At 27.1% G+C, this 23533-nt stretch overlaps 1 protein-coding gene across 3 annotated transcripts in view; it reads left to right on the top strand.

Moving 5' to 3' along the window:
• The window catches only part of LOC100162696 (phosphatidylcholine:ceramide cholinephosphotransferase 2), a 51284-nt gene that overhangs the window by 4935 nt on the left and 22816 nt on the right, over nucleotides 1-23533 (top strand). Inside the window, exon 1 of one of the 3 annotated variants that reach the window (XM_003244685.4) lies at nucleotides 8211-8701. The exons of 1 other annotated variant lie outside the window; for it this stretch is intronic. In XM_003244685.4, coding sequence (XP_003244733.1) covers nucleotides 8679-8701 — 23 coding nt within the window. In that variant the 5' untranslated portion in view covers nucleotides 8211-8678. Of the gene's footprint in view, nucleotides 1-8210; nucleotides 8768-23533 lie in introns of those variants that run through there. One more of the 3 variants, XM_001942916.5, reaches the window with a different exon arrangement.

Raw genomic sequence — 23533 nt, forward strand, 5'->3', positions numbered from 1 at the left:
TCAGTTATCAATTTTTTTACCTTTTTTTTCTATAAAATATCAATAAAGTTTTATCTGTTGGGTCAAAAAGTGTAAAAATTTAATTCAAGGCTCGTGATATATTGTTAAAATAGTAGTTGAAAAATATTAAAAATACATATGCACAATTTTTTTTATAAGCATTTAAAGATCGAATTTTGACAAAATTTATCAAATTTAAAATTGAATAATTATTTTGTAGTTAAAAATTCATAAAGTGTTCAACTTTTATATCTAAGGATTGAACATTTAAAACAAGATTCCACGTAAGTAGTTAATACTGTTACCAAAAAATCTAAAAATACATAAGCATTAAGCACAGTTTATTTTTATAGTCATTTTAAGTTCAAATGTGGACGAAATTATATATTAAAAAACCTAGAATAACTATTTTTGTTATTTTTTTGTGATAGTATAATATTATTCGTGGGTACTTGAAACTTCTAAAATATACTATTATAGTATTATATACCTATCTATGATAGTACCACGGTTTGTTGTTGATGTATATCACGTTATAAGTACCTAATGGATATTGTGATATGATTAATTTGGAATTTATTATAGATACCTATTATTGGTTTTTTTTTTTTTTTAATACCATAGATAAGTATATAATATATTTATATATCTTATACCTGGACTGACATACCGTCTCCGCTCAGAATCTTTTTTCTTATACAGTGATATTATATCATTGAATTCATATTTAATACTATCCATTTTACAGTGACCCATTTGTAACCTACTGTACAGCAGAGCGACATCCACTTACTCACCTTTTTTCATAATCAAAGTTAGATTTAAATAGGAAAAACATATTTCACAATCACACTCCTGTACAATGGTCCTATAAATATTTTTGTTCCCGTTATTATACAAATATTATGTATTTATGTGCAGTAAAATAACCATTTAATTAAAAAAAAAATACTGGTGAGCTTAGGAATTATTGGAGGGACCACTTACAACTCAACTGCGGAGATTTTATCTAGGTCAAATTTTGTTTGTGAAGCCTAAGTGCTTATACCGTTGCTACGTAGTATGTAGTAAATAGTAATGTATGACATAATCATTATTTTCAAATTGGTTTCAAAAACGGATTTAAGGGAATTAAGAGTTTTTAATGGCTTGTTGAAGCAAGTGATTGAGTGTTGAGTGTTTCAGGTCCAAAATTAATTCAAACATTTTGTGCTTGACATGTGCGTACGAACTTTCGAAGTTTCTATTTGAAAAATGAGAAAATAAATGTATAACAAGCACTCATTATCAAAACATCTGTTTTTCTTTTACTTTAATGTCAATAATAATGAATATTAACAAAATTCTAAAAGACTATTAAATATTAATAATTTGGGGTTGAATGTATCGTTCATATTATAATATATATTAAATTATAATTATTATTTATTACCTAAGCTGACATAATGTATACTTGGATAGAATTCTACAGGTTCCACCGGAAAAGGGAAGTGTCGATTTTGGGGCGTGGCACCACTGCACGCAAACTTGCCTTTATGCGAAATTATCGATTCTCATTTCTTGACATTGTGGAATTTTCCACCCAAAATAGCTAATACGCCCTTTTATTGTTGTTCCTATTTTTTTTTGAACAAGGGCGTCATTAAATTTTTTTAGGCGTAAAACCTAAAATAGGTCAATTGTCAAAATTGTAATTAATTTCGAATGATCTCGTAAGAAAATATAATGTTACCTAAGAAACTATGTACACGGGTGTGTTTAAGAGCAATATTAGTGTTTTTGAATGTAGGAGCAAAACAAAATATTTTTAAAAGTCAGCTTGCTTTGTACGTTGATGACTCATTAATGTCCACTCATTTTCTAAAAATATTATAATTCTACAGAATACGGGATGTAATCACGTCATTAAACATATTAACTAATTAACCATAATATACTAATAATATAAAATTATGTTAAGTAAGGCCGTTAGACGTTAGATATACTATTTTTTTGTTCTAAAATAAATGCATAATGTAGATAGGGTTATGTACACTTGGCACTTGCACAGTACATATTATTTATTAATGTATTCTGTGATATTACTGCATAAACACATTAAGAATTAAGATGTTAGACATAATTTATAAACCAAGGACTATATAGTATTAGTATTCATTTTTTCCATTATCCTATTAATCGGTAAAATTAATTTTCAAATTTGAACTGTAGACATATAAATATGTCTGCTAAAATTAAATGTAAATAAATATGATTGTTTCGTATTTTCTTATGTATAATATAAAAACAAAAAGTAAGAATATTGAGTATTTTGTGTCATATTTTTGAAGGTCTAAAATGTTAGTTGAAAAATTCTTAGTAGATACTATAAATGGACATGTTCGTGACGAATATCAATATATAATGACACATACTTGTCAAGGGTTGATTAGGTCAAGGGCATTGCCAAACTAAATTATTAATTTTAAACCTCAAAAAATTAATTTGTTTTTAATATTTTACAAGTTATTCTAGTCGCACAGAATAATTTTATACTTATCGATACCTACATAGTTAAATAAAAAAAAAATACATGTGTTGTGAATTAATTATTTTGATAGTTGAGAAGCGATTTAAATTTTAAATTTTTAGGTTGTATACTTAAACATAAAGATCTGGAATAAAGAAGTTTATCGCGGGTTGTAACTTGTAATTTTGCATATGTTTGAAAAGCCAATATGAATTATGATTACCTACTTAATTAAAAATTGTTTTAATTTAATTGTATTGAAATTGTCACTGTTTTATATAATTTTTTAGTATTATCTACAAGAAAAACAAAAAGCTCTATAAAATGATTAATGATTATATATTTAGGTTTTTAATGGTTGCCACCTTTATAGGGTATATAAGTCGATTGTTATCTTAGTAACATAATTAGGGCCCGGATTTCAATGCAAAGTGCATCTTTTTTTGGGTGATCTTAGGCAATGCTTTTCAAGTACATAATTTGTGAAATAGATACTTCAACGGTGAAACTTTTATTTTTGAATTTTGTTGCGCCTTAGGAGGTTTTTTCATTTTGTGGTCATTTTTTTATAGTTTTAATGCATACTATAGTATATCATACATTCATACAACTTTAGTAGCAGCTTTGATTCGTCTTCTATTGGGTGGGGCCCCGGAGGGGACAATATCTTTTTGGTCCAAAAATTCTACTTTTAAACATTTACCCACATAGGCCTATATAAACATAGAAAAGAACATGTATCCAATAGTAAAATTAGTAGGCCGTGATTATAATTTATAAACACTAAACTTCTAATCAAATTTTCATAAAATTTCAGTTTTTTTTATTTTATTGTACATTTTAAATTAGGTAGGTGTCCTAATAAAACATTGCGTTAAAAAAATTATTTTATATGTACATTTTTAAGAGCATTATTGCGGTAAAATACATTTTTAGGGATATTTTTAGCCATTAACAATTGTTTAGAGCATTTTTCGGCGGTTCTTAGAACATTAAAGTCCCGGCCCTAAACATAATAATTATGATGTTATATAATATTATATATATATATAAGAATGTATTATATAATAAATTCGTCAAATAATAATACGGAATATGAATTAATTTAGACAAATTTCTAATGTATCATCTTAATGTATTTCAATAGTCAATAATTATGTGTGAGAAATTACCTAGCGAAACGCCAATGACATTCTTTGTGACAACTGACAACCAATCGCTAGCCACCTAAACTATAACCTTAACCTTGTCAAAGCTTAATAACAAAAAAAAATTAAAAATAGCATATTTTGTAGTAATAATAACCGTAGATGTGCTATTATATTTTATTTTACTTCGTAATTTAGTTGATCAAATATGTATTAATGCAAAATACCAAGAAGATTGATTACGAAAGTGCATGGAATGTCCATATTATAAAATACCTATGAATTTAAAGTCATCGATAAATCTATAGCATTCGAATAAAGTTTAATTTATACTCATAAATGGAACATTATTTACAGTTAATATAGCAATGTTTCGAAAAAACTATTTGGGAACTAAACAATTTTATTTTATCCAATGCATGTTGAATATACATAGGTACAATTTTTTCGTTTTTTTCGAATAAAACGAAAACTGATAACTCCACTCAGAATTAAATAAAATATTGTTGTAAAATGGATAAACCAACATTTTTACACTATAATATTAGTTTTGATTTTTAAGATAATTTGTAATTGTGGTATTTTTAAAATTTAAAAAACTAGCGTGCATCACTACGGCACGACGTGACCACAGACGAACAATGTATTATGCTAATTTAATGTTAACGAGAATTACTCTAAAAGTATTTTAAGTACTTAAAAAACACTAAACACTGTATTAAAATTCTGATTTTACTTTTATCTAAAATGTACGATATATATCTAATATATAATATAAGATAAACACAAAATCGAATAAATCATTTTGTTGTACCTATTATGAATAGGCTTGATGATATTTATGTTTCTGAACTTAATAATAATTAATAAGTATAAAATATATTTTTCGATAACGATTTAAATTTAAAAAAAAAAATTGTATTGCTCTATTTAGTGATATATAGGATTTAATTTCCGGGGAAGGGGGGGTTATAGAAATCTCGAGTCCGAATTCCCCCGACATCTGTCCCCTTAAGTTTTCCTACATTTGACAAAAATAAAAGTTTATTGGAAAGTCAAATTAATTTTTTACGAGCGTTTGAAGTTAGACATTGGAAATTCACCCGTAAATTAACAAATTCTCATAAGTACGATTTTTTTTTCTTTTTAAAAAACAATAATAACCGTTGGTATACTTGAATAGTTGTCATCAAATGTGTATTTTATAATTTTTTTTATATTTTCAGAATATTTTGACTCGTTTTGAGTTAGGTATTTATAGATATTTAAAATTTGAAATTTTATTAGTTTTTTATTCTATAAATGTCAATCAAATTTTATTAGTCGTGTCAAAAATATTGAAAATTTAATTGGTACAAGTTCCTCATAACTAGAAATAATAGTAGTTGAGAAAATGATAAATATCTATATGCACGTTTTATTTTTTTTCAAAGTTGTTAAAGTTCAAATTTTGACAATATTTATCAAATTGTCGAATATTTTCAAATTATTTTGAAGTACCTATACGGTTATTAGTTTTTTAATAACTGAAAAATAAAAAAATAGTTGTATGAAAATTTGTTAATTTACAGGTGAATATCCAATGTTTAACTTCAAACGATCGTAAAAAAATAATTTTGTTTAATTCTGTTTTTTTTTGTTTAATGTAGGTAAACTTAAGGGGAATCATGTATTAAATGTTAAAAACTTATTTATAAATCGAAATTTTTTTATTAATTTCTAACGAATTAATTTTCTAATTTTCGTGATTACAATGAATTTTGTCAAAATGTTAACTTCAGGCTCTTATAAAAAAATATTGTTGATTTACTTTATGTTTCCACTAGCAACTTATGAGGTTTCAACTTATGCAAATTCCAATAACCAGTAACCAATTGTTTTTTCTGACGATTTTGAAATTTATTGGACATTTTTACTTTTGACCTACATGGTTATATTTAAATAAACATAGAATATAATAGGTAGAGCCGTAGAGGTATGTCAGTTCTTTACTGATGGTAAATTTGATAACATTACCAATTCGTAAGTGCCGGTATAGTTTTCACAGATTCTTTGTAGAGCCTGTTTGAACATAATATTTATTTTTACAATAAACAACAAAATATGACTCATCTAAGAAATTACGTATGACCATTGATTATATAATATAATATACTAGTATTAATAATCGATGATATGACGTATTAATATATACACGAAAGGTTTATCGTGATTATAATTTATGACATCATATAGGTATATTAATAATTTAAATGAAATCGTCATTATGTTATTGGTTTTTGTTACTATTTTATTTTTCAAATCTCAACAGAACCCATGCAACTTAAAAGTTAAAAAATAGTGCTTATTTTTTGTAATTTTGTACAATTTGTTTATCATAATATGTATCTCAGCATTAAATTTTTAGGAATCTAGGGGAAAAAGCCCTTTAGCAACAAACACGAAACATTCAATAATTATGCTCTAAATATTCCAAATTTTTAATTGTTGAATGAATTAACAGAATTATTATTGATATTATTTATTAATCTATAATTATGTAACACTGTTTTCAACATAATGTATTGTCGTGCTTTAAATAAGTTTAATATAATTATTCATTTTTGTACTTTTATATCATAATATTATTTAATAACAATATTTAAGTATACATAACATTGTTCTTCATTAATCACATACAATATTTATGTAATTATTGTATAATATTATTAACATTTTGTAAGCCATCATATGAAATACAAATACAAATCGACTATAAAAATATAGTATCTACAACTTACCTAAGTTATGTTGGTAGGTACCTATAATTGCACATTTGCACCTAATTTATTATACTACCTACTATATTAAATTTAGGTATTTTATTAATTATGAAATAATAAAATTACATCTAATATAATATTACATTAAAAGTTAATAAATTAAAGGTAATTTTTTCCAGGAATCGATTTTCCAAATTCCAACTTTTACAGATCATTTTGCAAAAAAAAAAAACATGAAAAAACAATTTTGTAGCTTACATACTTAAGTTAAAAAAACATTATCCTTTATTGTTTATAACAGAAATAGTTTAATATCAGATACAAATACAATTCAATCAGTATAGCAAGTTGTTGACTGATATTTTTTTATAACAATTGCATAGTAGGTATATAAGTATTTCAGTTATTTTTGCAGGCATTAAATATTAAATGGTAATAGGTAATTAGAAAAGATTCTTAAACACGCTCGTGAACTATTTCATTAGTCTGTTGAACTAAGCCAGCCGCCAGGGATACAAGTGTTTTTGCACGCGATTCTTATTAGGTTAGTGATTTAATTTAAACAAATATAGGTATCAGCTTACATAATTTTCATTTAAGAAGTAAAAAATGTAAAGTGTTTATGCATAATATGCTGGGGGTCTTATTATAGCCGTATAGCTGTATCAGTAATAAAAGTATTTCTTAAGATAAATAAAAATTGTGGATTGAGTGTTACATTTTAATTGATGTATTAAAAAAAAATTACGAGATTATCTCTATTTTTTTTTCTTTAAATGTTGTAATATAAAATCATACATTTCTTATGATCTGATGAGGTTGTTTTGGTATGCAAAGACAAACCTTATTATCTTAATATGTCGCTGTCTTTAGTGATAGAAATAATATCCTGCATTATTACGCTATTAGTACCTATATAGGTTTTTTTATAAATACATTTTATTATTTTAATGCTCACAACAATACATTTTCTCTATAGTACTTATTCTACATTCCTACGCCTGTTTTATATAAAAAAAGTAGATAAAATAAATAAATACCAAATAGTACATAATATGAAGAACACATTACACCTGAAATCAATTATTATCGCACTAAAAATACTATAATATAGAAAATGCATATCTTAGTATCTTACAGCTTGGTATGTCGGATTAACATGTAATTTATTTTCTTTCTATATTTTGTGCTAAAAAATGCATGTTTGACAATAATTTTGCACAAAAAATGTTTTGAGGCAAGAAAAAAATTACACTGTAAAACCAATAATAATTTATGCTAAAAACAATAAAAATCGATTGCAACCGTTTTGAAGTTAATATACAAAAAAATTTTTTAAAAAAACAATAGTACAATATTTTATCGAGAACAGTATATTAGTATGACACATTTAACGGGACTGAACACATATCAGCTATCATGTTCTAAAATATGCCGTTTCACTCCGTGTCGTGCAGTGGCGCAGTGCCCTAATTAAATCCCGTACATCATAAACTTTTTCGTGTTGGGAATTGTGATTTGGCGCCATAATTTTAGGCTTTGCTCAGTTCCTATATATATATATATTATACATATATTATACAATATACACCTATCTGTTGTTTTTTTTTTTTTATAATTTTCACGTTATGGGCATTAAGTGGTGCGTGTCCTTCGGTCCTTGTCAAAGTCGGCGCCGCCGATGCTACACCATCGTCAGCACTGTAAACATCGGCGGCGGCGGGACTACCACCTCTCGCCTACCGACCGACCGTCATCGGCGGTGCGCGCGCGTCTTCCCAACGACACCACTCGCGCGCGCCTCTGCGTCGGCAATAACCGCGATTCGCGACTGCCGGCCGCCGGGCGGCGGGCAGTGTACCGTCTAATTCCGTGGCGTGCGTTTACGTTGTGGTGTCTCAAGTGACCGCTGTTCCGATCTATTGGTCTGTCGTCGTCGTGACGCGCAAATCATTTTTCACGGTTGTCGTTAAAAAATAATACTGTATTGTATACATTAAAAATAATTTTCATGAACAGTAAACTCGTTCTACAACTGTTATCGAATTGTGCGCGCGTGATACCGTTTCCGTCGCACACACATAAATTCATAATATATACAAAATTATTACATATATTATAATATATGTACGGATTGTGATCGCCACTGGTGGTGGTTGTTTGTGTGGTGTACAACTGATGTATTGCATCTCGTTATCGTGCAATAATAATAACATGTAATATTATGCTCGAGGCCAATCGATCCACGGTTTCCTGTTAATGGTATCCTCCGCATTCATATGGTGAGCACTATCCCACCGGCGACGCATTCGAACTTTCTTCGATGAGAATCACATCTCAGTTTGTTTGTACGCTTCGTTCCGCTTTTAACGATTTATTTTCCCCAACGCTATGTACCTCTCATATTTTGTTTTCGCCTCGTATTGTTACTATAATATACACGTTTACATAATACATGTATATTGTATATTATATACTGTAATATGCACCTGTTTAGTATGGGATGGTGAGGGTCAACATTTGGGTGGGTCAAGACGATGACTTACCTATTCGCCGTCTAAATATCATGTCTGAAAATCAACTCCGATTATAATTTACTAGTAAAAGTGATAGTTAAATTACACTTTTATAACCTCGTAATGACCTTATTTGCAACTACTATTTATAGTCATACTACAAGGTTTAAAATATGTTGATAATAATTATTAGCATCATAATACATTTGGAATATTTTTCGGTCTTGGCATTATTGGATACCCACTTATTTACATTTCATAGATGTTCTGGAAGTAAACGTAATGGTTAAATGTTTCGCATCATTTTTGCATGATATTGCAATTTCTGGCCTTGTGCATTTACTTTAATACTTACCTACTTATTGCAGTTTCAAAATATAAATACATTATTTTACATTTAACTTAATGTGTTTTCTATATATAAAAAAAAAAACAGTTGTCTTCGGGAAATGATTCATCAATAAAAAAATGTAGCCGATTCGTTATTTATACTCAATACTCATTATTTAATATTTTTAAAGATGTTTTAACTTTACGCTTAGGCTTAAATGTTTACTTATACCTACCTATTTTATAATACAATTTTGTGATAAATTGATTTTAAAATACGTTTTACATTACGTTATTTTATCGACAGCTTTTATCACGCCTTCTGGTCCTGGATAGTAATGCATTTAAAAATAATTGATATAGATAACATTAAATAATAAACAATAACTTGGTACTGTATACTACCGTGGAACTTTCAAATTAGTATTTTTTATTTAACATTTCCCATGCAAAATTGTGTGTATTAAATAATTGTAGCTATTTCTATTTTTATCATATCTGTTATTATCTTGTTACTTGGAGGGGGACTTACAAATATAATATGATTGTTTGTGTACAGACTACAGAGTGATAAGTTTATCATAATAATATAACGGAACTAATTTTTATTTTATACAGTTATTTATTTAGTACAGAATTAATTAGGTACTTACAAAAATATATGTATTTGCGATAAATTTTAACAAAAGCGGTACTCGTAATTATAATATTATCTTGTCAATCCTTGCTATTAAATACCTATATCATAGCTTATAGTTTATACCGTGCGTCCATGCATGTACCTATAATTCGTTGATGATGTATTTATTGTATATTTACGAGTACCTATATTTATGATTTATAACATAGGAGATATGAATAATATTCATATTTCATAATGTATGAAATATGAACAAAATTCTTTATAACTTAAAACTTTCACAAGTTTTACAATTATTTGAAAATAATGATAAAATATGATCACGTACTAGGTTTCATAGTAATTTTTAACAATTAATTTTTTTAAGCACCTATTTTACATATAGAAAGTAAAGTTTGGATTTTTATCGGTTTGACTCTGTCACATTGTTCTCGGGTCTAAAATTTAAGTATTTGTCATGATCACGTCATGAACCCTATGATATAGCACGTGTACGAATCGTGAACAACCAAGCAAAACAATTATTTCCACTATTAAAGTATTCAAATAGGTAGGTATCTATATTAATATCAGGTTATTATGCATCAAACTAATTTATTTGTTTATCATATATTATAATACTCAATTGCTTTTGAAATTATTTATCATACACAATTTTTTACAATTCAATAATTCGCGTTTTTATCTAAAATGTTGGCTGTAAAATTTAGAAAAATGTTCATCACATTCTTAAAGTATCAAGATTTACAATATTTGATTTTAGATTCTGAGCGTTAAATACTTGAATGTAAGTATTGGTTTGATAATAATTTTTATTTTTTTTATGCCTCATCATCTTTTTCAGCAGTAGAAATGTTTTAATCATCAACTTAAAAGGTAGTGTCTAGTAACAAATAGGATCTAGTTACTTATACCTATAGTATTGTGAGGTCAAAAATAAAAAATGACTATTACTTTCCTTAATAATTAGGAAAACGAAAAAAAAATTACAGAAAAACAGGAAGTATTTACGCAACACTAGTTTTTTTTTTTTTTTTGACATATTAGGTTTTTTATTTGTACAATCTGTATATAAGAAAAATTACAATAAGCACAATGGATGTAGAATATAATATAGGTCATCATGGTTGGCTTGGAGAAGAAACTATTCAGCAATAGCACTTCATGACTAGTTTTTAACAAAATTGATTTTGAAAATGATATAATTTTCAAAATATTTGGGCACTTTTTGAAGTATTTAGATGTTTTATGCAATCAAATTTTTTTTTTTTTACTTATGTTATATATAATTTTTTTCTCAAGTTATAAACCTTGAAAATCTAATGAAAGGTTATTCACTCAGTTTTTCATAAGTCGTTATCACAGAAATTAAAAAAATATAAAAAAATACATAGGTATACCTAGTCACTTTTTTTTAAGCGTTTTAAGTTGTAATTGACAAAATTGGAAATTTAAAAATATTAATCATGGACATTTGAAACGCTTCAGTATTACATAAATTAACCAATGCAATATTCAAAATATTTAGGATAATTTTAAGCTGTTTATTTCACGATAATTTCCACACCGTTTTAAGGTATGTCCACTGTCCAGGGGTGGATAGGCACATAGAAAAAAAGGGTTTTTCCCTGTGGGCCCCAGCTTATGTTTATGTTGGGGGCCCACTCAGGTCTACACATTGTTTTTTTGCAGAATAAAATATTCACCAAATAGGAATAGTTTAAATTTAAAACTATTCATTTTTTATATAAATTATTATTCCTTACCGTTATTTTAGATTCTGAGTGGAACGATGAATGTATTGATTTTACAATGATATGTGTTTTTTTATTTTTTTGTGTCTGTGTACACGATAAGTAGTCGAAATAATGCTTCGATTTTCAACTTCAGTATCTTGTTCGATTGGAAAGTGAATATCGTTGGTGCATTGGGGAGGTAAAAATTTAAAATTCCCAGTAATTTTCAAAAGCGCCAAGAAAAACCAAAGAAAAATTAAGGAAAAACGGGAATTTTTACGCAAAATTGATTTTTCACAAAATTGAATTTGGTTTTTGGTGTAACTTTAAAAAAAATGACCGTAGATACATGAAATTTTGACTGAATGTTTATATTAGCATTTTCTATACACCATAACATTTTCAAAATATTTTGACTTATTTTGAGCTCTTTACGGACATTGTCAGTTTTCATTTTTTTTTAGTTTTTTTTCTAAAAATATCAATAAAATTTTATTTGTTGATTAAAAAAGCTTGAAAATTTAATAAAAGGCTCCTAGTATATTGTTTTAAAAGCAGATGAAAAATATTAAAAATCCTTAGTCACAGTTTTTTTTTTATTAGCATTTAAAGTTCAAAAATTGACAAAATATGGGAAAAATCACGAAAATTAGCAAATTATTTTGAGTTAAGAATTCGTAAAAATTTTTCTTTTTAAATCTAAGATTTTAAAATGTAATACAAGATTCCTTATAAGATTATCTACCTTTATCAAACAAAAAATATCTATAAGAAAGTCAAATTAAATTTTTATGATCGTTTGAAATTCATATTTTTACAACATTGGATATTCACTCGATTTCTCATGTAGCGATTTCCTTATTTTGTTGTAATTCAAAAACGAATAACTGTAGATACATGAAAATTTTACTGAATGTTTATATTAGCATATCCTATGCACCATACAATTTTGAAAATATTTTGACTCTTTTTTTAGTAATTTTAAGTATAAATTTGGACGAAATTACATATTAAAAACCTAGAATAACTATTTTAGTTATTTTGTTGTGATTGTATAATATTATTCTTGGGTATACTTGAAACTTCTAAAGTATACTATTATATATCTATGATAGAATCACGGTTTGTTGTGGATGTATAACGCGTTATAAGTACCTAATAGATATTATGATATGATTAATTTGGAATTTATTATAGGTACCTATTATTGGTCAATTTTTTTTAAATAGGTACTATAGACTATAATATAATATTATGTCTTATACCTAGACTGACATACCGTCTCCGCTCAGAATCGTTTTTCTTATACAATGATATTATATCATTGAATTCAAATTTAATACCATCCATTATACAGTGACCCACTTGTAACTTGCTGTACAGCGGAGCGAAATCCACTTACCCACTTTTTTTAACAATGCAATAATACCACGACAAGTCAAGAATTTGCTTACGAATCTTTCACATACTATTTTTCTCGTTAATCGAAGACCGAAATATCCTCGTATGTTTCCCTAACCAACCATATTGTTATTTTGCTATTTTTTTTTTAGCCGATATTTAGTACGGAATTCGTACGAATTTGTACGATAAGACCCTCAATTCGTAAAAAAAATTTTCCGAAGTTATACGAGAATTTGTGGGGGGTTATAGAAACGTTTCGCCACCATATAAGTTATTAGGTACTTAGTATATTTGATGATATTATTGTGAATAAAGTAATTTATTTACCTACTTACATGGAACCTTGTCTTAAATTTTCAATCCTTAGTTATACAATTTGAACTTTTCATACATTTTCAATCACAAAATAATTTTTAAATTTTAAATTTGATAAATTTTGTCAAAATTTGAACTATAAATGCTTAAGTATATAAAAAAAATTGTAGGTACCTATGTTTTTGAGCCTTGTATTAAATGTTCGCACTTTTTTTACCAAATAAATAAAATTTAATTGACAATTATAGAAAAAAAACTAAATAAAGTGGGTAAGTGGATGTCTGTCTGCTGTACAGTAGGTTACAAGTGGGTCACTGTAATGGATGGTGTTGAATTTGAATTAAATGATATAATATCATTATATAAGAAAAACGATTCTGAGCGAAAACGGTCAGTCAGCCTATGATATTTCTAAGTATATTTGATGATATTATTGTGAATTAAGTAATTTATATATTTATTATTTACCTATTTACGTGGAACCTTGTTTTAAATTTTAAATTTGATGAATTTTGTCAAAATTCGAACTTTAAATGCTTATAAAAAAAAATGTTGCCTGTATTTTTAAAATTTTTCAACTGCTATTGTAATAATATATCAAGAGCCTTGCATTAAATTTTTTTAAACTTTTTTAGCCAACAAATAAAATTGTATTGATATTTATAGAAAAAAAAACTAAAAAAATTGAAAACTAACAATGTCCGTAAACAGCCTAAAAAGATTTTAAATATTTTCAAAATTGTATGCTGTATAGAAAATGAAAATATCAACATTCAGTGAAATTTTCAAATATCTACAGTCATTCGTTTTTTAATAACAATAAAATAAGAAAATCGTCACATGAGAAATCGAATATCAAATGTTGTAAAAATATGAATTTCAAACACTCATAAAAATTTAATTTGATTTGCTTGTAGACTTTTTTTTTTTGATTAAAGTAGACAAACTTATGAAGAATCTTGTATTACATTTTCAAATCTTAGATTTAAAAAGAAAAATTTTTATGAATTTTCAACACAAAATTATTTGCTAGTTTTTGTGATTTTTCCGTTATTTGTCAAGATTTGAACCTTAAACGCGTATTAAAAAAAGTGTTTTTTTTATTTTTAAGAGAAATTTTCAATCTATACCTTAGGCACAATAAGTAAATGTGATACAGAATATACATATAAGGTATCAAAACAAATTAATATTAATAATAATAACAGTTTACAATAAATTATATATAACATGTTACGTTTGATGAGAGCAGCCACCCATTAATGACACTTTCGCTTGTTTTTTTTTTTTTTGTTATTTCTATAATATATTAATATGTATTATACATATTTTATTTTATTTATTTTTTATTTATTTTTTTTTATGAATATACTTAATTTTTTAGTACTTGATTTATACAAGCAAGTCACGGCACCATTTTCGTTTTAACCTTGGCGGGTTTCCGCGGACAGTTGGGGTAGAGATTTCGAACGAGCGGATTGGGGTGAGATAATAAGTGGAAGTGGAAACGTTTGTAATACATTTTTGCTTCCTCATACACTAGAGGTATTTTTAAATCTGAATAAATAGTATGATTAGAAACATAAGGAGGGGCATTTAATAATTTACGAAGCGCTATATTTTGGAAAGTTTGAATTTTGTTTAGATTGGACTTTTTTGCGTTTCCCCATAGTTGCAGTCCATATTATGTCCACATGGATTTAAGTAAGGATTTATAAATAAGGAGTTTGGTACTAGTGTGAGTGTATCTGTTATTATAAATGAGATTTTTTAAAAGACGTAAACGTTGGTTTAAGTTTATTCTTTTTGATTTAATATGCTGGGCCCATGTCAGCCTTTTATCGAGGGTTAGGCCAAGATATTTAGTGTTCTGAGCACTTGGAATTTGGGTCCCGTATATGAAAACATCATTGCAAGGAGTAAGTCTTAGAGTGAACGTCGTATGGATGGATTTCGCTTGGTTAATTTTAAATCTCCAGTTGGTGTACCAATCTTCTATAAGAGAAAGGTGAGATTAGAGATTTTGAACTGCTAATACAGGGTTAGAGTGAGTTGAGGGTATGGCTTTGTCGTCCGCATAATCTGCAACCATTGTATTAGAGGAGGTTGGTTGGTCCAAGGCATATATATTGTAAAGGATGGGAGAGAGAATACCACCTTGGGGGATACCCACAGAAATATTGGCTACAGAAGAGTAGGCATTACCAACACAAACTTGAAAATTACGCTCAGAGAGATATGATTTAATAACAAGAAAGTAGGTGGGATGAAGAAATTTTTTTAATTTATAAAGAAGACCGTCATGCCATACCCTATAAAACGCCTGAGAGATGTCGAGAAATGCACTAGTGCAAAAAAGTTTTTTTTCTAAAGCGTAAGATATGGCATCAACTACTCTATGGACTTGCTGTATAGTTGAGTGGGCAGAACGAAATCCAAATTGAGAATTGGGAATGATATTGTTTTCTGCTATATATGGGTGCAGACGTTTGAGTAAAAGTTTTTCCAGAATTTTGGCAAAAAATGGAAGTAGGCTTATGGGACGAAAAGAGGAGATGGAATCAGGTGATTTATTAGGTTTGGGGACTAAGATAGGTGTGATAAGTGTGACTAGGGATTTTTAATATTTTTCAAATGTCATTGTTTATTGTGACAATATAGTAGGAGCCTTGTATTTCATTTTAAAGCTTTTTTACCCAGCAAATAAAGTTATTGACATCCGTAGAAAAAAAAGACTAATAAAATTGGAAACTGAAAATGTTCTTAATAGAAACTATATAATTATGTACTTAATACTTAGTATTTTAGTTTTAAATCACATTTTTTTTATAAACTAAATATTTGAGGAAACACAACCTATACGGACCATCATAATTCGAGACCAGTCAATTTGATTATAATAAATTTCTAATTTACATGATAATACACCTGTTTTTGTGATACACCAAAACCCCAATGGTCTTCCTTATATCAAACTGTCTATTTTCTTATGGATTTTTTTAGTGACTTTGATAATCATTTTTTATGATCTAAACATTTTTATGTAAGAGGAGTGCGTATAATTAACAGTGTTTTTACATTTCATATGCAACTGGTATGTCAATAAAAGGGAAAAGGATAACGCTACATTTATATTTTAGTCGAATAAAGTATCCAAACGAATTATGCACACCCATTACATTTAATTAAGCATGAAAGTATAAAACTCTGTGAATTTTTAATTTATGCTATCTTTGACAATATCAAGATTTGTGTAGCGCTTTTACTTTTAAATTTTGTGTATCGAAAATATAAGAATGTAAGATGTAAATATATCTCTTTGATTATTTAATTTCTTTTGTAAAGTTTATACCCAATAAATGTTATATTTTAGCTATATTAGATTTGTTTTCGATATGATGGACAATGGTACAAAAGTTATATTCTATTAATAATATTACTGACTTTCCTGATATTATGTTTGTTGTACTAGTACGCAATCTAACTTCTAAGCTTTTGAAACTCAAGAATGACTCAAATTAATGATTAAAAATACTATACTAACACATAAATATTTAACAAAACCGGATGTTAAAAACATAATAAAATATTTGGTATTTATTTTTGTAAGAACATAACAGCAGTGACGGTGCAAAAATAACATGACGTCCTCGATATACGTATACCGTATACTGATATGTGTTTCTTTATTGCAGACTTCTCAAAACAAAATTATCATACATAATATGTATGATAATTTTGATAATACCTATAGCTATTTAATCATAGGCGCAAATAGCGTTTGAGATTTGGGGGGGGCTAATAGGGCTAATAGGGCCTTACTTTGATAATAATGAATAAGCTTAAAAGAAAATGTAGGAAATGTTTGGGAGGTCTATGGACATTTTTTATGGGACTTAGCTCCTAAAGCCCCCCCCCCCTTTGTGCCTATGCATTTAATATTGTATTTTACTATAGTTACACCGACATTACAATGAAATAATTATTAATATTCAATATTCGTTAGAAATGTCAATAGTTTAATTAAAATGCACTATACGTAAAAAGGTAACGACCAAATAATTATTTGTAGATTTATTGAATAGAGTAAAGTTTATAATGTTTGGAATTGAGACTTCAAATTGCATTATCCAATTTCCGTATCCTGTTATAGTTTTAAAGGTGGAGTGAAGCAACTACTATAAAGGAAGCATTGTTATTTTCCTTGGTAATAAAAAACCCACCGAATACCATAAATATTTTTAAAAGAAATGTTCGCTTACAACGGAACTTTGAATTGTATCATTCTCCATAACTTATCAATATTTAATAATACACGTCACGCATATTATGCTTTGAAAAGTAAAAAAAAGTGCTCAACACTAGATTGTCGTTCGATTTTTTATGATCTGAGTACTATAGTATATTTTTATTGGAAATAAGTATATTATATAATAATATAATATACTTGATTTATACGTTATAAAAAAAATGTTCTATAAATCTTGCAAAAATCTTTCATGTCAAAACTATATCAAAACTAATTTGAAAAAAATATACCCTGGAAAAATATGTTATTTTAATTCTTATGTTATAGGTATTTAATACGTATTTTTAAATTTAAGCCCGACGACTAAGGCCATTAGCTGTCGTAGGGGTTATAAACTATGGTTGGTAAGGTTGGTGCGGTAAGGTGTTGTTACGGTTGTTATAGGTAAGGCGTAAGCAAACACGTGTTTGTGTGGCAAGGTTTTTACTACTACGAATCCGGGTGGTCACCCATCCGGGAGCTAGTAGCAGCGAGCGTTACTTACTCTTACTCGCATTCCACGGCTGGTAGCAGCCAACGCGTCGTGTCAAGGCACATAGGTATTTAATTATAAAATGTTAATCTATCGATTTTCATTTATTACAAACAGCGTGTTTATATTTTTAATACCTATTTATAAATTGATAATATTTTATGCACTACAAGGTATCAAAATATGCCATATAATATGCCAATCTAATTGTCTAAATAATAAAAATATGCAACAAATTTGCAAGAAAATTTCAATAATTTACACCACAAATTTGTACAATATTAATAGAAATATTAATATTGGTACATTTAAATATTATAAAAAAGGTATTATAAATTAATATATTTTTTAATTTAATTCATTATTTTGATAGCATATATTTATATACTTATAGTTCTTCTACACTGTGCTTTTATCTGAGATCGTATGGTTTATGTGTTTATTCAAAAAATTACGAAACTGTTGTGTAAGGGTATACCAGAAAAGACCATAGCAAAATATAAACCTTCAAAAAAAAATGTTATTGGTAGAACTTGATCTATAACTATATAGTTATAAGCAATTGTTGTTTTGCTAACTTATTTTTAAGTTCAAACACATAGGCAACTAAAATAGTAAAAGCTAACAAAAAAAAAAAATACAAAACAATAAAATAAATTAAAATTATATATGGCTGAAGTGCCATATTTTACAAAGTATATAACTAAGTTGACTTTTTGCCATGCTGCACAGACCAGTCCAGAAGAGCTGTCTCTTCTTTATTTCTTCCACTATGTTTGGTTCTTAGTATATTATCTCTTTTATCTCCGCATTATTTCTGATCCTCCATTTTCCTGTATTCATGTCTATGCAAGGTTCAAAGATAGATCCAATAATTTTCCTTTCAAATATTAAAAGGTTGTTCTGGAGTGCCGATGTTTCTTCGCATCCATACTTCACCACAGCTTAAGTAATTTTCTATGCGTGTGTATGCGGGTCGTGTAAATGTGTGCGTAGTAAGTGATCATGAGTGTGAGTGATTGTGTATAAAATAAATAGCTGTGCGCTGCCACTCACGTGCACTTACATGTCAATAACGCAGCATTTTACATACTTATTACAATTGTGAAATTTTAGTAAAACACTGAAACTTAGTTTTATATTTACAATAATATAGGTTACTGAGTGACATTATATTGTATGAACACTTATTATACAAATTAAAGAGATGAAGTCTGTATATACTATATGAGTCAATTTTCGATATTTCATTTCCAATGTCTAATATTTAGCTTTAAAATGTGTGATATTTTTTTTGAATTTGAATAATTGAGTTTAGTAATTAAAATATTTAAAATTGGCTTCTAAACAGGTATAGATTAATTTCTCTCCTACAATATTGAGAAAAGGGGCTTACTCTCAAACCGCTGAATACACCATATTAATAGAAGTACAAAAATTAATTTTCAGAGAGTTTTTCCAAACTATTGATAGATACCCCTTTTTATGATGCTTAACTTTTTGCTCTTCTAATACTTTTAAAGTTCGTCGCCTGTTAGTGTCTTAATTTCAGCAGTATCCAAAGTTTCCATCGAGACAATAATAATTTAGTTTTACAATTTTATATAAGGAATACCTTTTTCGTACTCTATGAAAACAAAAAATAACTTATAACTAATAATAATACAATAGGTTCACGATATTTACAATTTTGAAATATTACTATTTACAATAATACTGTATTAAAATACATTAAGATATTAAAAGCAGGTAAGTGGATGTCGCTCTGCTGTACATTAGGTTACAAGTGGGTCATTGTATAATGGATTGTATTAGACTTGTATTCAATGATAAAATATCATTGTATAAGAAAAACGATTCTGAGCTGAGACGGTTTGTCATTCTGGATATTTTATATTGTTATTATTTATTTTATGATGTAAGTTGAATTAATATTATAATTTTTTATTCGTTTCTATGGTGATAAACAAAGCGTTAGAAATTAAAATCCCATTTTTAGCGTTATATCGTAATTTTTCGGTGGTTTTTCCCGTGGCAATTAATAACTATTGAGAAAATCAGAAAATGACCTCTCTAAAGTACCATTTTGATCCAATTTGCTGAAAGATAAGGTACTATATGTTGAAATCGAAGCACTCCTTCTGGAAGAAATTTTGTATACAGGATATAAAAATAAAAAATAAAAAAATAAACACCATTGTAAAAACAATAGCTTCCTCGCTCCGCTCAGAATCTAAAATCGACGCGAAAATCAATAAAACAAAATACCCGTTAGCCGTTATCATTGAAAGCAATGGAAATTGACCGTCACGTTGTTTATGGATTGGCTGATATTGAAAAAAATCGACGCCCGGTAACGACTATCGCGGCTATTGATTAAAAAATAAAACCTATAGGTTTTCAACGACAACGAATATCGCCGCGTATAGCCCCAGCGCCTTAATGCCTACAAAATGTATTTTTGATTTTTCTACTTGACAAAATAGTATTTACCTAATACCTTTTTTCTTTAATTTTGCTTCAATTTACAACATATTTTGAATTTTGTAGAAATATACAAAAAATACAATTTTGCCATCCATTTCAAACTATTATTATGATTCGTAAAGATTTCTAACAAAAATCAAAAAATGTAAAAAGAAAAAAATATGCGATTGCATAGAAATCCGAGCTCTAATTATAAAGTGAATGTTTTGCGGTGTCTTCAAATAGATTTCTTTAATATTTTTCACAGGTTGTCGGTAAATTTTCCTTACGCACTAAAGGAATTGGTATTAAAATTTAAATAAATGTCGTCTTTAAAGTTGTCACCTAAATAAATTTTCTAACTATAAAGTGCTACATGAAACTTTTGTAGATTTTTTGCTGACCTAAGTTTTTATAGGATAAAAAATCTTTACATCCAATAGATACACCCTGCCTTTGGTAATCGGTGTGCATTTAAACTTATATACATTCGATTAATGATAAAATTATTATGTAATAGTAAATTAATTTTAGTATGTAATATAATTGCATTTGATTCTTTAAGAAAATAATAACAAATGCGCTAAATAGTCATCCCCATCAATATAATATATCAACAATACTATCATAGATTATTGCTGTATTTGTTATAATGCTGTATTGTTTATTTCTATTTTGATGGTCGTAAACTCGTACCTATTTATGATTAGTTTTATTTGACTAAGTAAATAAATAACAATAGTTACTAAATAAGTTATTTACATATCTCTAGGTACACTTACTAGTTTAATTGTTACCATAAAATATTCGTCGTGGCATAGGTTAACCGCGTGATGTTCAGTATTACAATAATATTATAGGTAATATCAAATATGTACTTCTTTATTAATATACCTACACTAGGTAGGTACATACTATATTATGATGATTAACGAATGTGTGAATATTAGTTTATACTCCCATTAAAAGTATTTATCCATACAGTTTAGATCTTATAAATATTTGTCATTTGTGAAACACATTTTAAAATTTGATAAACTAATTCAATTAAATTAAATATGAAGCTTTTTAGTTATAAAAATGAGTTTAAGTTTAATATTTGCTTGAATTACTAGTAAATAAAACATTAACGAATTATATACTGACTCTTTATTTATGTTGTACATGAAAGAGTTTTCTATTTAGTCAAAATTAAACTAAATTTTATGATTGAGTGATGATTTTTACAGGATTGTATAAAAAAAAGAAACTAAATGTTTCGCTTAAATTTCCCATGACGAATTATATTATTTCCTTTGACATACATACTTTTTTTATTATATAATTTCCTATAGTTATATACCTAACTGATATTGTTGTATCAACGTCCAGTATTAAATGCAGGTAAGGAGGTAATGAGATTTTGAGAGCAATACAAATACCCATACCACAAAGGTTTTTTTTACCTAATTGTGCAATGCACGTGTTCTTTATTTCGAAAGACAAATTAGGTTTTATGTCTATTAAGAATTCGTATGTCTTTGAAGTGTTTCTGTATTATTAAAATTAATTTCTTATTGGTTTTTAGAGCTTAAATTCAATATTTATATTTTATTTTCTTGTTAATTAGTTTTTTTTTATCAGAATGGCAGAATCTAAAAGGTGAATATATAAAATAAAGGTGTATTATGTAAAACGCATATTCATTTTTATGTATTACCTATGTAAACTTCTGTCTGCACATTAGTATAAAATATGAAATAGTGAAATATATATCCATTATTTATATAGGACGTAAATCATGAAAGTTGACATTTTTCTGATATGTATTAAAGAAAGTACACTATAACAAATAACTTTTTGGTTTCTAAACGTAAATCATAAGTCTAAAACGAATCATGATTATATGAACATTAATTTTATACATATTGTATATTACCTTGTCTTATTGAATTTGTACTATTACTAAAATGGTTTAAGCAATTCACTGTATTTGGTAAATTGTTTGTCGTGTACATACGTATTATATACATACATTAACTAACCTAAACATATGTATATATGATTGAAGTAATTTGATGTCAATAGAATAATATATTATTAGTGGAAATAATGCCTCTAGGTATATCCATAAAACAAAAATATTATCATATGATATTTTAATAATATAAATTATCGTATTGGTTGTTATATGATAACCTTAGTAATGAAAGTTGCCATGGATGAAATTAGCACTTATGCCTAGTTGCATAAAAATTGCTTAATTAAATGATTTACTAAAATGTAATGGATCAATCATAGCCCATAGGCCACAAATTATGTCTAACTATCGCTGACTATTAATACATTAAATGTATATTAACTCTCGAGTATATCGCATATTTTACGTAATATATTATTATCAATCTTTATAAATATTTTATTTATTGTTTATTTTCATAATATCATTTATAAGGTATGATATACATATTTAAATTATATACAAATTTAATATTAATAATATGTTTTAATAACAAGACTTTTGAATATTACATTTTAAAATTGAATTTCAATAATGAAATAGGCGTGAATGAGTGATTCGTGATATCATCAAAATTATTATGCCATATTATTTATTTTTATTTAATTTAATTTTCATATACATATGAAATACTGGGCCCCACTGAGAAAACTCGTGTTTATATTATGTTTTATTATTATAATCAATCTAATATTTTCTGATATATCATCTGCTAAACACCACCTATGCATTTTTCTTAGTGCCTAACATTAAACATTGTACTTATTATTTTGTTCCTAATTTGAGAATTTTACCATTGTTTTAATACATTTAATCATTCAAATCTCTTTACATTAGGTAGGTACTTACTTTAAATTGTCCACATTTTAAAAACTAATTGACATCATTTAAAACGAAGGGACTTATAGGTAAAAATATGTGATAGTC

This window comes from Acyrthosiphon pisum, chromosome A2, assembly GCF_005508785.2.
Source record: "Acyrthosiphon pisum isolate AL4f chromosome A2, pea_aphid_22Mar2018_4r6ur, whole genome shotgun sequence".
NCBI classification, from domain to species: domain Eukaryota; kingdom Metazoa; phylum Arthropoda; class Insecta; order Hemiptera; family Aphididae; genus Acyrthosiphon; species Acyrthosiphon pisum.